The 17,083-nt window shown below is 52.2% G+C and overlaps 1 protein-coding gene across 4 annotated transcripts in view; it reads right to left on the reverse strand.

Moving 5' to 3' along the window:
• Positions 1–1,308: 1,308 nt before the first annotated feature.
• HIPK2 (homeodomain interacting protein kinase 2) overlaps positions 1,309–17,083 on the reverse strand; it is a 179,061-nt gene continuing 163,286 nt past the window's right edge. For all 4 annotated transcript variants that reach the window (XM_069462040.1, XM_069462038.1, XM_069462037.1 and 1 more), the window contains exons 13-15: positions 13,610–13,857; positions 5,647–5,807; positions 1,309–4,774 (exon numbers count right to left, since the gene is read on the reverse strand). In XM_069462040.1, the coding sequence (XP_069318141.1) occupies positions 4,316–4,774; positions 5,647–5,807; positions 13,610–13,857 (868 nt within the window). In that variant the 3' untranslated portion in view covers positions 1,309–4,315. The remainder of the gene's footprint in view (positions 4,775–5,646; positions 5,808–13,609; positions 13,858–17,083) is intronic.

The following is a 17,083-nucleotide window of genomic DNA, read 5'->3' on the forward strand; positions in this document are numbered from 1 at the left end:
AATTAAGTGATGCTCTAGGTTATTTGTGGCCTAAATAAGGACTAGGTTGGCATCTCTCTGCTGGACGGCTTGGTCCCAGGGACAGTGGCCTTTTATTCATCCTGTTCGCCACGGTGCTGGCGGACCAATGGGAGATTCGGGCAAGCATGCTAAGGAGCACACACGGAGCTGGCCTCTCCTGCAGGGAGCTTCTCTGCGGCTTCTGATGCGCCAGCTCTGTGCGTGGGCTGGAGGAGGCCGCCAGGAGAGGGAGGGCGGGGAGCGCACTCACGTCTGCTGCCGTCTCACTTCCTTTCCCCGAAGCCAGCCTTTTCACCCCTTTCTCCACCTGGGGCCTGGCAGTTTCTGGGCTTGCTGGGGGTAGTGTGTGGGCACACATCACACACAGCACAGCACACTGAGGGGTGCGGCTGGAGCCAAGTGAGGATGGCCGCAGGCCCCCGTGCCCCTCCCTTGGCCGATGCTTTCAGAGGGGACACGGCCTGCAACATCTGATCAGCTGCTGGACTTTGTTCAGGGTTTCTCTGGCCTCCTGCCCAACCCTCCACCTGCTTTTGGCTTGCTAGAACTGTGTGCGGGGAGGATGCACGGGGGACAGGCCAACCAGGCAGGTAGTGAGGTTAGTGAATGGAAGCAGGGGAGGTGAGGCTGAATTTCCTGGGGGAGGTACCACTGCCTGTCACCCTTACATCAGCCTATCGCACTCAGTGGCTTCCAGGAGGAGGCAACTGTCCCTGCACTGAAAGATCTAAGCCATGCTCTGGGTGCGCTGATGGGAAAGGGTGGGTGTTTGGAAAAGGGGCTGGGTGAGCACAGGCAGGGATTTCTTTGCTTAAACATCAGAGGCAGGCCCAGGACCTAGCTGACCGATTTCAGAAGCATGGGAGAGCGCAGACGTGGGAGAGAAGCCAGCGAAGGGCTGGACAGTCGGTGACTCAGCATTCCCTGAGCCCAGGAGCTGTTCCCTCAGATCTCGTCCCAGGCCACTGGGAATCCAGAAAGAGATAACATTGACGGTGACCATGTTGTCAAAAGCCCAATCTGGGCTGTATGAGAAAAAGGCTTTGATTCTTCTTCCAACTTTTGTCCTGTGGTGCATCTTCCCTGACGGCTCTTGGTGGGATAGAGATGACAGAAACAATTTTCCTAATTCCTGGGTCTTTCCTTTTTTTTTTTTTGCCTGACAAAACTGGACATTTGTATGTCCCTCCAGTCTACTCATATACTCACAGATATAATAAAATAAGTTTAAATATTAAAGAGAAAACACAAAGATACTTGGAATAACTCTGCATTTAAAACCCTGACTACGGTATCAACATGATGATGATCATAATTACAATGGTAATAACAAAAATAATTAGTACAATAATATTATCTTTATGAGCAGCATGGAACTTTCATTCCTGATCTGGAAGAAGAAAAGGAAAAAAAAATGTCAGGTGAAAGAGTAAGAAGTTTCCAACGTAAGCAGACACAAGAATTTTCTTCAAAATAAAAAGAACGTTTTAAGTTGTCTTTTCCCCTAAGAGATCGGATCTAGAAAGGGCTAGAATGGAACTGTGCCAGGGAGTCCAGGGTGCTATCCGATAAGGCAAACAGGAGGCTCACTTGCAGCCAAGAAGAGACGCTGTGTGACTTGGTAAGAGCAGATCTGATGGGATATTGCTGCCACCTGGCTGCCAAGAGTCTGTTAACAGACTCGCTTTCCAGGCTGGCCCGGCTCCGGGAGGGATCTGGCTCCTGTGGCCTCCGAAGGCTCGGCTCCCCTCACCCTCCCTGAACCGACCATTTTCCGTTATCTCAGAGCGGACGGCACCTCCCCACCTCCGGATAAAGATGGGATTGATCACGCCCGAGGACGGCATCTCTCTGCTGCCCTCCCAGGGACTCTGCCTCCAGCAGGGGCTGGCAGCACCGCCCGAATGTGCCCAGCAGGTCCTGGTGTCCTTCCTTCTCGCCCAGGGCCCGGACTAAGCTGTTTCCAGTTTGGGGACCTATTTCTTTCTAAGATAAGTAAGAATTTACAACTGGAGTGGGGAAGTTTCCAGAGTTAGTTCACAGCTAAGAGCTAAGTAGCGGCTTCGTTACTGAAGTAGGGTGGATGCCACTACAAAAACACCTTTCACAGTAGACGCTTCCGCGAGGCTGCAGAGTGAGGAGTATGGGGAGGGAGGATGAGGAAGGGGCTGCCGGAACAGGAAAGGCCTCTTTGCACCTTGGAAGCTTGGCTGTAGGGTCAGGTAAGGACTCAGCCTCAGAACCAAACAATTAGAACCACCCTTTTAAAAGTTCATCCTCGACCAGGTTCCCCTACATCCACATTCACATATTTCAGAGATATTTACTGAGTAGAGAGAACTCCTTGCCCCAATTTCAAAGCCTGAGAAAACATCGAGAATGTATCAAAGGTGCAAAGAAGGCAAAGGGCAGATTTCTTTGGAAACGTAACTGTCCACAGGAGTGTTTTCCAAAGTGCAGCGTGAGACCGCCCTGGCCGCCCTCGTAGCGTTGCCTCTGACCTTCTGCCCACCAGACCCCTCGGAAACCAAAACCAAAATCGTGTCTTGAGCAGACCTGGGTAATGAATGTGAGGAAAGGAATTCAAGAGCAAACAGAGGCGGTGTTTGTCTACAGAGGGCGGGATCTGGCAAAATCACGAGAGCAAAACACAGCCCAGGGAGCTGGGGGAGAGTGAAGCCTGGGGTGAGTCTGAGGATGCCGGAATCTCGCTGGGGGGACCTGGGGGATGCCGCCTGGGAAGGGAGATGGCCACACATAGGCTGTGGTGGGCCTGGAGGTCCCAAAAATGGCAGGGCTGGCCCGACGGGCAGGGCTGCGGGCACAGTGGGGCAAGGGTGGAGGCCAGAGAGTCTCTCTGGGTCTGTGTCCCCAAAGTACAACTTGACTAAAGCCATCAGATGCACCTGCCCAGTATCTGCCTCCCACATCTCTCTTGACATCCACGGACTCTCTCCTTCTAGCTCCTGACAGCTTCCCTGACATCCTTCCACTAGCCAACAGCCTAAGAAAGACAATGGGCATTAGAGTAAAATTAAATAAAAAAAGAAAAAAAAAAAAGGAAAGACCAGAGTAAACTGTTACAACAGCACAACAGAAGAGCTGAGATTGTGTCTGACTAACCTCAGCCAGCTTCTTGGAGTACCAGTGGAAGTAAACCCTCACACCGCATCTGTCGTTCGGTAAGGCACTAGGAGGGAATGATGTAGAATCAAGACTGCGCCAGCCATGGTGGCGGGCCGAGGGCCGCGCGGGCGAGGGCGGAGGGAGGCGGCGCACCCACACACCCACACACCTGGGCCACCACATTGGTTACATGCCTATGTTATATCGCTTTTTTGTGCAATTACATTGAGGAATAGTCTATTGGTATCATCGGAGTTGAACACAAGGTAGGAACGAGGCTGCAGAGTGCTACATTCTACTAGGGTGTCCGCGACAACCGCTAGTGCTATGCTACGTGACTAGGGGTTGATTCAAAGAGAAAATAAATCTTCAGAAAAGGAAAAAACTAAAGTTTGCAACACACGTTATTAATGACATTTGAGGAATCATTGCTTAGGGATTTATCCAGAGTGCTCAGAAAAAGACAATCTGCCCCTCCCCCGGGGGTTTCCGTCAGCCTGGCCACCCCCTGGAGACCCCGGTCATTCCTGACAAATGAGCCAGGACTGGGCTTCACCGACCCCAGACCAACCCCCAAATATCAGCCTCCTCAGGCCACGGCCTGACATCCTGGAGGGGTGTTGACCCTTTAGAGTTCTGGAAAAATCCCTAATTCTCATGTTCAATTAATTAAAAATCTATTGGATTTTCATACCAGGTGTCCCTGACAGCGAAATCTTCAGTGTCACTTGCTGCCATATGAAAATAATCTTTGAAAAGTTCATACAGTTTTTCAAAAACTGGGGCCCCCCACTTCCGGAAGCTTCCTGTCGCTCTCCTCTTCTCCTTTCCAGTTGGGTGCAGAATGGGCTCATGAGCTGTGTTTTTTTCTTACTGACGTTTTCTTTTTTTTTTTCTTTTTCTTTTTTAAAATAAAAAGCATAGATTTCCCCCCCCTCCTTAATCCCTTCCTTTTTAAAATGTCCTCTTCTCTGCTCTAAGTCCTCCCACCTCCTGGTTCAAGTTTTTTTTGTGTCCCGTCGTCGTCCCTGTCCCCGGACCCCCGCCCCTGCCCGCTTGCATTGTTTGTGTGCGGCGTCTTCAGTATAAAAAGCCGGCTCCGTCCCAGGAGCCCTCCCCGCCTCCCCCTCCTCCCCACCTGCTCTCCCCCTCCCTCCCCCTCCAGTGTTTATATGTAAGGGTACTGGTTGACCTTGGCGGGGCTCAGTGGGTATCCAGTGTAGACGGTGGAGGCTGGCGAGGCGCTGATGTAGGTCTGGTGGGCGAACTGGGCTGGATACTGACTCGGGTGGATGGTGGGCGAGGGCAGGACCCGGGGCCCCATGCTCACGGGGACCTGGTGGACGATGCTGGCCGGGTAGGCAGTGTGCTGCACGGTGTGGCGTGCCGAGCCTTGGGAGGCCACCAGGTGGGCCACGGTGCCTGTGGAGCCCAGGGCGGCGGGCGCCGTGTAGGTGTAGAGGTGGGGCTGGGCGGGGAGGTGCGCGGCGGCCAGGTGGGGGTGGACAGTGCCGTGGCTGGGGCTGTTGTGCGGGAAGGAGTACGGGGCCTGAGCCATGGTGGGAGTGATGTAGGCCTGCTGCCGGCGGTGGCTCCCGGCGCGGTCCGCGGTGATGTGCTGCTGGGCCTGCAGGGAGAGGCGCAGAGAGGCGGGGTTAGGCCGGCACGGGGAGGAGGGAAGGCACCAGAAGTGACACAAGAGCCCCCCTTGTGTGTTGAGAAAGTCCTGCTACAGCCAGCTGCAAAGCTGACAGAGACATTTCCCCCAAGGACACGCTGGGCTGTGAAGTGTCAGGAGGCCGCCTCTCTGAGTGGTGCCTCTTTCTTTCTGGCTTGCTGTTTGAAATTCCATCAACCCACATCAAAGAACCCCCTCCTGCGGGGACAGCCTAAGTCTCCCTGACACAGAGACACAGGCTTGGGGCACAGCCTGGGCGCAGTGCTGCAGACGAGGGGGTCTGAACACGAGCTCCCCCTTGACCTCACCTCAAAGTTTGTGAGGAGACAGGACCCCACATCCACTCTGCGATCCAGAGCTGACGCTGACCCTTTTCACGCAGCCCTGCTCTGCTCCCCGGAAACGCTGCTTCACTTAAATTTCACCTCTACCCCACCAGCTTCCCCCGACTCTGGGGACAGCGCTGTCCCCTGGCTGGGGGGGTCTCTGTGTGTGGTCTCCCTCCCTGCAATGAGCCCCAGGCCGACTAGGCCGGGGCACAGTGCTTTACCCTTTGCTGGGTTGAAACAGCGCTATGTGGGCCACCCTATTTTTAACCCTGGCACTACGTCACCAAGGGCTCTGTAACATTAGACAAGTCACTTTGCTTTGGGCCAGCTCTCTGTGAACCAGTGAAACCAACTTCCCCAAGGGCGACTAGAAAGAAGCCACCAGAGGTCACTGAGGGCACTTCCTGCCATCAGCAGGCAGGACTGCAGCCCTGTGAGGAGGGTGAGGGTCCGTCCGCCAGTGACCCTCTCAGGAAGGGGACGGGAGTCTACCTGGCTGAGATTGAGCGGCTGCTGCTGCTGGAAGTGGGGGCCCGGCCGCTGCTGCCGGTAGGCGATAGCTCCAGACGAGCTCCCTGAAGAATGACCGCTGGTGGAGGTCACGTTGCTGGAGGACTTGGACTTGTAGGAGGACGAGTGGTGACTGGTGTTGACTGCAGGGGGAGGGGGAAAGGGTCACAGGTCAGTGCAGGGCCGCAGCTGCCCAGAAGACGCCAGGAGAACAGTGGTCTTCCAGGAAGGAACACGCTCCCAAGCCCCCAAGTCGCAAGGCAGCTTTGCCTCCCCTAGAGCCAGGGAGGCGTCGGCCTCGACTCTGGACTGGCAACTGGGCTCCGGCTTGTTCCCCTGGTTGGGAGGGTGGACAGGGCCACAGATGAGGGGCTGAAACAAAGGAAAACAAAAAAGCTAGAGGCACAGTGAGCCAACAGCCTAGGCCCCGCCTCACGCGGGTCCTCGAGGGAAGTGTTACTTCCACACCTGGAAAATGAGTGGGAGGGATGTGCCATGGTTTGAACGTGTCCCCCAAAGTTCATGTGTTGGGAACGTAATCCACCCAGTGCAGCAGTGGTGGGGGGCGGCCCCCGTAAGAGGTGATTAGGTCATGAGGGCTCTGCCCTCGAGAGTGATCGATGTCATTATCGAGGGAGTGGGCGAGTTATCCTGAGAGTGGCTTAGTTATAAAAACAAGCTCAACCCCTTTGCTCTCACACTCTCCTGCCCTTCCACCTTCTGCCCTGGGAAGATGCAGCGTGAAGGCCCTCTCCAGATGCCAGAGGCTGGTGCCACCATGCTCTTGGGACTTCCAGCCTCTGGAACTGTGACCCAAATAAACTTTTTTTTTTAGAGACAAGGTCTTACTCTGTCACCCAGGCTGGAGTACGTGGCATGATCATAGCTTACTGTAACCTTGAATTCCTGTGTTTAAGTGATCCTCCTGCCTCTGCCTCCCAAGCAGCTAGGATGACAGATGTACCCCACCACAACAGGTTAATTTTTTTTTTTTTTTTTTTTTTTTTTTTGAGACAGAGTCTCACTCTGTTGCCCAGGCTAGAGTGAGTGCCGTGGCGTCAGCCTAGCTCACAGCAACCTCAAACTCCTGAGCTCAAGGGATCCTCCTGTCTCAGCCTCCCGAGTAGCTGGGACTACAGGCATGCGCCACCATGCCCGGCTAATTTTTTTCTATAAATATTTTTAGCTGTCCATATAATTTCTTTCTATTTTTAGTAGAGGTGGGGTCTCGCTCTTGCTCAGGCTGGTCTCGAACTCCTGAGCTCAAACGATCCGCCCACCTCGGCCTCCCAGAGTGCTAGGATTACAGGCGTGAGCCACCGCGCCCGGCCCCCAGGTTAATTTTTTTAAAAAAATTTTGTTGAGCCCAGGTCTGGCTATGCTGCCCCGGCTGGTCATGAATTCCTGGCTTCAAGTGATCCTCCTAATGAACAACCAGAAGCTAAAATAACCCCTTAGGAGTCACTTGGTCTAGTCCCCTGACCCTAGGCAGGATGAGCCTAATTCATCCAGGGAATGGCTTTGTGAGCCGAACATGGCCAAACACAGTGACTGTTTCCATGTTGCTGGCAAGGAGGCTGAAGAGTGGAAAAATGTGGTGACCCTCTGGTGGCACCCGCATGGCCAGCAGGTGGCTCCATCAGGGCTTTGCAAAGTTTAATTCCCGCATCTCATGAAATGCAGATCCTGGCCCAGCAGCTCTGGGGTGAGCATCTGCTTTTCTAACAAGCTCCTGGGGATGACACTGCCAGCCGGTCACGTTGTGAGTGGCCGGTGGCTCTGTGAGCGAGGCAGGTCATACTGCAAGTAGGATGGTTCCCCTGACACCTGGCCAGAGGTAGACAAAGGAGGCTCTTCAGAGCCCAGCTGTTTTAACTCATCCAACAGATACTTTTTCAGCTCTTGCTGTGTGACTACATGCCACGCTGGGACGCAGAGTGAAGGCTGAGAGTGTGACTAGGGAGGAGGCATCAGACCATGCAGATGAGCGGGTAAGGCCAGAGGGCACACCAGGTGACAACGCTGACAGTCAGCAACAGGCTAGGTCCAGGGAGGCTGCTCGAACAGGACTGGGGGTGGGGGGACAAGAGTCCAAGAGTTCGGCAGGCTGGTGCAGGGAGGCCCACTGCTAGGTGAGGCCATCTGCCCCACCCTGGTCTGGTGGAGTCCTGCAGGCAGGACCACCCCCCCTTGATGAAAGAAGAGATGCTTGGCTAGCCCCCGATGTCCTTGCACCTCATCTTCTCCGGGGGAGGTGTCCCACTCAACACACCCATAGCATTGATACACACGGAACACAAAACACAGGAACAACAACAGCAAAAGCAACAGGCAGACCCAGACTAAGAGGATACTGGGTTTCTTAGATGCAAAACGGCACAGTAGCCTAGGAAAGCATGGGAGAGAGAAGGTCCCAGACACCTGCTCTTGCTTGCATACCAATGGGGCAGAAAAAGTGGGGTCACTAAGCGAAGGCTATGACAACACAGCCTGCAGACTGTGTTGTTTGTGCCATATAGTTAGAAACCATAGTTACAGTAAGTATTGCTTCTGTTCCTTAGAAACTAAAGAAAAGAGGAGGGTTAATGGATTAGAAAATGTCTTCCAGGTGGAAAGACAGGCAGATGGTCCCCCTCCAAGACCAGCAGGGCAGGGCAGACCAGGAAATGAACACGAGCTTGGGGCTGGGCTGGCGGCTGGCGGCTTCCCTGGGAAACCAGTCCCTGTTGGTGTGAGGTATGTGCACAAACAAAGGCAAGGCCGACTCTTAGACTAAGACTGAGGAAGGCTTTGCCCAGGAGAAGAGAGGGCATATTTTAAGAGAGAAAGGTAATGAATGACCTCATTTTCATTGTCTTTTGCTTATTTGAGGACTTTATGCATTGTACCTTGCATTCAGTGATTTGTTTTTCTTCATTAAGTTTCTGGAATATGACTGAAATTCTTTCATGACCTTGACTTTCTATGGAGGACAGGTATATTTCTGTGATTTATAGTTTCTGCAAACCTTGCTGGACTCCAGAATTCCTGTCTGGTGACACTGAAAAGTACAAGGAAGGTCTAGGAGAGGAGAGACGAAGTAACTGACAGTCAATGTGAGAAAGACCTTTGGCACAGGCGATCCAGTCATCCGCCAAAATGTGCTGTCCCTCGCAGACTCCCCAACTCTAAAGCTGTCCGTATTTGAGAAAGTTGCCCAAAGTAGGGGTGTTCAAGAGAAGAATCATGTAAAGTGTCTGACATTCAGGGATAAGCAGCAAGAACGTTTCTCAAGTTGTCCAAAGACAGGTCTATGTCTCACGCTGCTCAGAACATTTATGCTGGGGCCTGGGCACCTTAGGCAAAAACAAAAGCCTAACGCCGTCTCAACTAGGTATCCTGTGGTAGTTAGTGTAAAAGTGGTGAATCTGGTCATTCTTGGGGCAGAGGGTGCTAAATATTAATGAACCACACACCATAAGGGCCAGGCCCTTGATTGAATTGGGTTGGATCAATTCTATTACAAATCCCAGGTGACAAAATCAAAGTCAGAGAGGAGACGCCTAAGGCTGGGGCCGGCCAAGAGAGAATGCTGATTAATTGTCGATGAAGAGGTCTCAGCCTTGCAAGAAGGGCAAAGGAAAACCGGAAACCTGAGGACGGGAGATTGTGGCACATACTTAAGGTGGAGGGGAGCCTCCTTGCCCCCCAAAACCAATGGCATCCCCTGTCCTGAGTAACAGGAGAGCTACCCCACTGAAGAGGGAAGCAGTGGGTGCTAATCAGAGGTCCCCAGAGCAGACTGTGCATCGGCACCTGGAGCCCCTCCCACCACACTCTGGATCAGAATCCCGCAGGCAGGTGCCTGGGAATCGGCATTCTTAGCGAGTCTCCCAGGACAGTCCAGAGCCAGCTTGGCCCTGGTGGAGCAGAATTGCATTTAGGCATCAGGGCCCTGAGAGCCCCACTGTGCCCAAGCCATCCCTGGTAAGACTCTCAAAGGCTCCCCAAAACCTGGGGCAGGGAGGAGTTTTTGTAGATCCAACATAGGACAAAAAATAGAAAGTAAATGTTGGCTCTCTGCAGAAGTTCCGTTTCTCTCCCTCCCTCAGCCACAGGGCTACTGTGTTGGCATCCAACTCCTTCCTGCTCTGCAGCAGATCGCAAATTGCTCTTGCTGTCTGGGCCCCAGCTGTGCGTGTCACCTCTCTGCTCCTATTCCAACTTCCTGGGCATTTCGTGCTAGTTACACGTGAGGAAGAAACACTGAGCTGGAGGGTCTACAGGGTGAGTCTGCAAAGTGCCGAGGCCAGTCAGTCTTAGATGGAACAGGTGTGATAGAGCCTGGGGTTCTGTCTGCTGTGGTCACCACAGGGACCGGGGACGAGCACTGGGGCAGAGCTGGTGATGCTGCTGGAGCGGGAGGGCCCTGAATAAGCCAGGGGTCCTGGAGGGGCCAAGAGATGAAAGCAGTAACTCCTCCTGCAGAGATGACCTAAGGGCTAATGCTGAAGGTCAACCTCCTAATATATATTTTGGAGCTGAGAGGAAACATTCTAGGATTTTCTGGTCATGCCTTACCCAGCTACTCTCAGGGATCCCCTGTCCCAGGAGCAGCCCTTTGTTCACAGGGTGGCCCCACATGGCCCTGTCTGCAGGGTGATGGGAGTGCTTAGGGCACAGAAAAGCTCAGGAGCCAGGCTCCTGGGAGGCCTGGCCACGTGCCTTGGTAGGCTGGTTACCCCTTCTCCGTCTCATAGCCTGTAAAACTGGGAAAACCATGGTAGCTACATGTAGGGCTGTCGTGAGGATGAAATGAGTTAACATATGTAGAATGCTCAGGTCTGGCACTTAAGCATTGGGTAACTGGTATGTAAGCACTTAGCAGGTTAATAATGCTATGTTAGCTGTGTTGGTGTCGTTATCCTTGAACACCGTCTCCTGGCTAAAGCTGATGCTAAAGGAGCAGGTGTCGCCCCAAGCTAGAACAATCAATTCTGGTCTCCTGGAAACGGGGGATTGGGAGCCTGGGTGTCGCTGGCCCTGAGTCGGGGTGAAGGCAGCTCCAGGGCAGGCAGTGGGCCTCCCTCGGCTCACGTCCCAGGAGTTCTGGCTCCTGCCCTGCCTGGACTAAGTTGTTGAACTTTTCCTCAACCCTGCATGCTTCCAACAAATTCTTTGTCTTAAGCCAGTGCAGAGTTCACTCTGCTGCTTTCCAAAGGAACCTTAACTAACCCAAGAGACTTGAGAAGGCCACGGGAGAAACCCTCAAGGTCCTTCCTGCGCTGAGAGCCACAGGAGGGGGAAATGCCGTGAGAAAACGGACTGTTCTTCAAGCAGCACTCACTCAGCCTGACCTGAGCTCTCCGGCGCTCTGGGGGCTCCAGCTGGGGTAGCTGCGACGGGCCTGTGCCTCAGCCTACGCAAGTCACCTGGCACCAGGGAGCTGAACAAGGCTGCTTTCCTGATTTTTTCAAGCCTGGAATGATTTTTCCCAGAGGCACATATTAGTGTTGAGACCACTGGCTGGGGAAGGGCAGGTGCCAGGCAACAGAGGAGTGACCTTGGCCTTGCACATTAGGCCAGAGGCAGCCTGTCTTGTGTACTGAATGAGTTCCACCTGCAGCTTCGAGATTTTTGCAAACATATTTAAAGAACTTAAATAATGATACAATACACGACAGGAATTATATCCTTTGCAAATAAAATATTTAAACTTAAAAATGTGTGCTGGATACAGTTTTAAGCAATTATTTAACAGATATCTATATCTGAGCAGAAAAGAACATGGGCCACTCTCTAAGGAATCTGTTTGGCTCATAGAGCTCATTGGTTACCAGTAGAGAATGTTGCCTCCTGCTGGGGTTTCCACCAAGACATTTGCTTGGGTAGAGGAGGAGTTTTTGGAGAGAGATGTCCTCACGGCATTGTGGAAGGGCCTGCCTCATTTTCTTTTCCTCACAGGGGTGCCTCATTTTGGGGACTCCAGCCTGGTTTTCTGGCTCCAGGTCACCAGAAACTAGCAGTAAGTCCAGCCTGGCCCCTGTCAACCAGAACACCCACCCTGGCGTCTGGCACTGCCACGGGTCCGTCTTTCCTGAAGGTAAGGCCTCCTTCCTTCTTTCGAGAGCGTTCGCGGTGTGGGGTTCAAGCTGCCTGTATGTGTCTCTCATGCGGTAGCTCAGTGGCCCTATGTTTATTTCCGCCGGGACGCCGAGGCACCATGACCCCTTGGCCCACAGAGCTCGGACTCTGAAGTCAAAGCCACTTGGAGCCTGCCTCGTCTGGACAGTGACAGCCCTCCTGGGGACCAGAGGATTTGAAAATGGAGCAGCATGGCCGGGCGCGGTGGCTCACGCCTGTAATCCTAGCACTCTGGGAGGCCGAGGCGGGTGGATCGCTCAAGGTCAGGAGTTCGAGACCAGCCTGAGCGAGACCCCGTCTCTACTAAAAATAGAAAGACATTATATGGACAACTAAAAATCTATATAGAAAAAATTAGCCGGGCATGGTGGAGCATGCCTGTAGTCCCAGCTACTCGGGAGGCTGAGGCAGTAGGATCGCTTAAGCCGAGGAGTCTGAGGTTGCTGTGAGCTAAGCTGATGCCACGGCACTCACTCTAGCCTGGGCAACAAAGTGAGACTCTGTCTCAACAAAAAAAAAAAAAAAAAAAAAAAAAAAAAAAGAAAATGGAGCAGCATTAGCAGGGTGCTGAGAAGGCTGCATTGAAGGGACATTTCTTCAGAGGAAAGGTAGCTGGAGTAACTACAGAGTCAGGGAAAGAGAACTTGTGACACAAACGCCGGGAGGTGCGATCCCACCTGGGCCACTGCACCACCCTGGGTCAGGACGAGGACGCTCCGGGAGTAGGAAGCTTGCAGCTGTTTCCACTTCCCCTTCAGGCAGAGCGTCTGGGTGCAAAAGGGGCCCTGTCCCGGGCTCTGTTGTGAGCTTTAGGGACAGCACCCTAGGACACTGACCTGTACTCGGCAGGCAGGCCCGTGGCACTGGGCTGGAAAAGTTCCTAAAGACCCCATCCTGAATCCCACTCTTCACCCTCGGTGACCGCACATGCATGGCCTACACCCACCGGGCCTTACACGGGGTGACCACCCTGGGAAGATGCCCCGGTTTTCTATGGCAACCCCAGGCCCTCCCGAGGAATTACAGCTTCTCACATCTAAACAAAGCCTTCCTGGCAGTTTGCATCCCTTCCCTTCTAAATGGTGTCATCGTGAAGGTGCTGACTGGCTTGGGGCTGGGGGACGGTTCATGGCAGAAAAGCAGAACATGCAGATTTCTTTGGTTTAGTCCCCAAATTCTTTCACTGTGAGTGTGAACAAGGGAAACACTGAATAGATGCTAACAAATCTAGGGTGAGCTAACCTCATTCAAAAGGTTAAGTTCTCAGCCTTTATTCTAGGGTTCAATTTTCAGGACCAGCTTTCATGGGATGGTAGAAGTCCTTTTAATAAAGCAGCGTGTGAGAGGAGAAATGCACTCGGCTCTGATCTCTCCTCCCAGCAGTGCAGAGGAGCCTAATTCACCCTCACCGAGCAAGACTCAGAGAAGGCTCTTCCCACACAGGACGCCCACCTGCCACCAGGGCTTCCTGGCAGGGCGTGATGCCAGATGTCAGCCAGGAACTCCCCAAACCAGGTATCCTTCCAGACCACTGGATAAGGACTGCGCAGCTTTTATATTTAGCCGTTTAGTCGGAAGCAGAGCCATTGCAAAGGCAGCAGGGTATTCATTACAGAAATACAAAGGGAAGGTGCTGCTTCTATAGTGTGATACTAAGGAGAACCCTACCTTGGCTACTTGAACCAAATCCTTAGCAAGGATCATCTGCAATGACTGGACTCTCTATTTTACTAGCTCTCACACAACAGCATTTTATAGCAGCAGAAAACAGAAAAACCAGTCTCCAGAGAGAGGTTGCCAGCTTGCCCTGGCCCCAAATTACCTGGCACCAGGCTGTCACATTCCACCAATACTTCGCTGGCCTGGGTTTTCAGGGGTGGCACGATGATCGTTCGGGGGTTCCCAGTGCAGTGACTCTCCAGGCTCCCCTTGGTGTCCAAGGTGTGGGCGTTGCTGTGCCCGGCGCGCTGCTGCACAGAGTAGGGGCTGGTGTTGCTGGAGGAGTCGGAGTAGGGAGAGTCGTGGACCGTGACACAGCTGATGACGTTTTTTCTTTGCTTGGAGACAGTGCTGAAAACGTAAAGGGAGATGTCAGAACTGTGAGGAGGCTGCAGGGGAGACACCAAACCAGCACTTCAGGAGATGGGGCTCACTATGCCCGGAGCAGGGACAGGGGAGGAATATGACGTCGTTTTCCCTTGTCCTCAGAGGGAAGCTGGGCACACAGGGGGACAAGTGAAGACATGAGGGAAGGGCTGGCACTGGGCCCACGGGTGCTTCTGGAAACTGAGGAGAAGCTTCTGGGCAGGCCTGGGCTCTCCCCTGTGCAGCAGAGCTCAGCAGAGCCTCGGAGGAGGCACTGTAGCCTGGAGCTGTGTGGCCACCCGAATGGGACATCTGAGCAGGCAGAGAGAACCAGCAAGAACCCGGCAACCTGCGGGTCGGTGTGGGAGAACCACCGTGCTGGGAGGCAAATGTCACAGACCTAGGCTTGGGGCCTGTGAGGTCCACAAAGCTTAAGCAGGAGGGAATGGACGACAAGGAACAGGATGCAGAGTGAGGGACGGACAAAAGCGGGGCTTCGAGGAGGATGACGCACACAGCAGAGTGACCACATGCCGAGGAAGAGCAGCCTGAGCCAGATGGGGCACCTCTGCGCCTCGTCGCCCTGAGGGTGCTCTGCGGGACAACTGGGTACCGGCCACCCGGGACCTCTGGAGTTCCCTCCTCAACTTCCCCAGCACCCCGGCCAGGGGTGGAGGAGGAGACGGCGTTGCATGGGGGCCCTGTGGAAAGGCTCCTGCCTCGCTGATGCTACCAGGGGTCGCTCTGAACTCCTCGTCTTCATCTTGCATCTGGAACTTCATACGATAGATAGGGAGGAATTGGCTTCGATTGGCTCTTGGCCAGCACATTTTTTCCAGAGATATTTATGTTACTGTGGTTACTTGGGGAAGCAATTCTGTCTGCCTCCAAGCTCGGTGAGAGGCTGGTGGGATGATGGATGTGGAATTTATTACTTATTGAATAAGGCTTTAAAAATGGATGTTCATCTATTTCTGTATATTGATCATTTATTTTTAAGAAATAACAATTGCCTAAGCAAGCTGGTCAATTTTCAACTAACTGGAAAGAGAGGCAGCTGGTATTTATAGTGCCTGATGGAGTCACAGCCACCCCCTGGGTGTCAAGGCCATATAGCCAGACCAGGCGCTTCCCAAGATGGATCCCTGACACTCCAGGCTCTGGAGTTTGACCAGCAGAGAAGTGTGCAAACTGGCAGAGCCCCACAGCAGCCAGGCGTTGGAAGGACAGGGCAGGGCTGCTAACCTACAGAGGGCCGGAGGGGCCCGGGAGGCCCTGGGTTTGTTCCCTGATGCCTAGCACTACTGACACCTGGGCTGGATAATTCTTCCAGTGGCTGGACACTGTCCTCTCTGGTTCGGGGTAGAAGGCTCCCTAACTGCATCTGTGGGTAAGAACAGGGGCCCTGTAGCTGGATGTCTAACTTCAGCATGTGTTAGTGGTAGAGCCTTGGGCAAAGCTATTCAACCTCTGGGTGATTTGTTGGCCTCATCAGTAAAAGGTGAGCAATAATCATACCCACCATACACTTGTTCTGTGAACTAAGTGAGAAAATACATGGAAACTGCTTCGAATGGTGCACAACACATGATAAGTATTCCACAGAAGTTAGCTGCTATTACTGTTGTAAGTTTATAGTAAGTTGTGATACCTTGTTTAACATGGGAAAACAGGTTTGCAAAAAACTTATCTAAGCAAAAAGGATTCTATCAGGTTAAGGACTTGCTGGTAAAGTTTCTTTTTTTCTTGTGTATGAATAAACCGGAAGACTGAAATGAAAGAAAATGAAAACTCAATAGTTAGATATCTTTCGAGATCCATGCTAGGTGCTTACAGGGAATACTTGTACAAAGAAATATGTGTCTCTGCCCTTGAGGAGATTAAAATCTCAGTGGGTGACTGTATAAAAACATGACAAGTTAAACAGTAAAAGCTTTAAAATAACCAGTTAAAGAGAATAATGGATGTCACAAATTCTTCTGTGATTAACTGTCAGATGAGTTGTACAGATGATAATTGTTAAGAACTGGAGAGGGTGAGGAATGAATTGGTTGCATATATTTATGCCTCTTCACACTAACTTAGATAAAATAAATTTTAATTAATAAAGACCTACACTTCCCACTTAGGACAGTTTAAATGCAAAAGTCCATATGCTTGTTCCTGAAAAAGCTAAACACAGAGTTATTACAGGACCCGGCAATTCCATTCCCAAGTATGTAGGCAAAGGCCAGCAGGGACTCACACAGACTCGTGTGTGCCGGTGCTCACTGCAGCACCACTCACAATAGCCAAAGGGTGGCAACAACTGAGTGCCCCTCGACAGATGAGTGGCTAAACCAAACGTGGTATGTCCACGCAGCGGAATACTGTTCAGCCATAAAAACCAATGAAGTTCTGACACAGGCTATAGCACGGATGAACCTTGAAAACATTAAATAAACCAGACACAAAAGGACAAATGTTGTATGATTCCACATGTGAAGTATCTAGAATAGGCAAATTCATTTAGACAGAAAGTAGATTAGAGGTTACCAGGGGCTGGGGCTGGGGGGAGAGAGGAATGGGGAATTCATTTCTGATTAATGGGTACAGTTTTTGGTTGGGGTGATGGCAAAGTTTTGAAAGTACATAATGGTGATGGTTATATAACATTTTAAATATAATTAATGTGACTGAATTCTACATTTAAGAATGGCTGAAATGGCAAGTTTAATGTTATATATATATTTTACTATAATTCTAAAAAATCAACATAATATACTACAAACCACTAAATTATACACATTCAAGAGTGAATGAATTATATCTCAATTTAAGAAAGCCCAGAGGCTCATTCAGAGACAAAAAAGCACATGTGACCCAGAGTCTGGGCACTCTGGAGCTTCCTGGTGGCAACAGCAGGGCTCAGGAGCGGCACCTGGGAGGGGAGGGAAGGGACGCTGAGATCCAGCCCAAGAACTACAAGGCGAGGCTCAGGAAAAGCCAGAAAGTTGGGAGAAGGCATCCGAGAGCAGTAGGACGCGGCAAGCCGAGGAACGAGGACAGCAAGGAAGCAAGCTGCATTAACCAGACGGAGACACGCTGTTTTCTGTGCTGGGTGGGGCGAGGAAGGGGAAGCGAGAGGCCTGGTGCAGTCTGTTGTGTAATAGGATGTTACTACAGGGACCCCTCCCACCCTGCTCGTTTCCAAATGCTCCCAGGGCGGGGG

The sequence above is a fragment of the Eulemur rufifrons genome, chromosome 29 (assembly GCF_041146395.1).
Source record: "Eulemur rufifrons isolate Redbay chromosome 29, OSU_ERuf_1, whole genome shotgun sequence".
Classification (NCBI taxonomy): domain Eukaryota; kingdom Metazoa; phylum Chordata; class Mammalia; order Primates; family Lemuridae; genus Eulemur; species Eulemur rufifrons.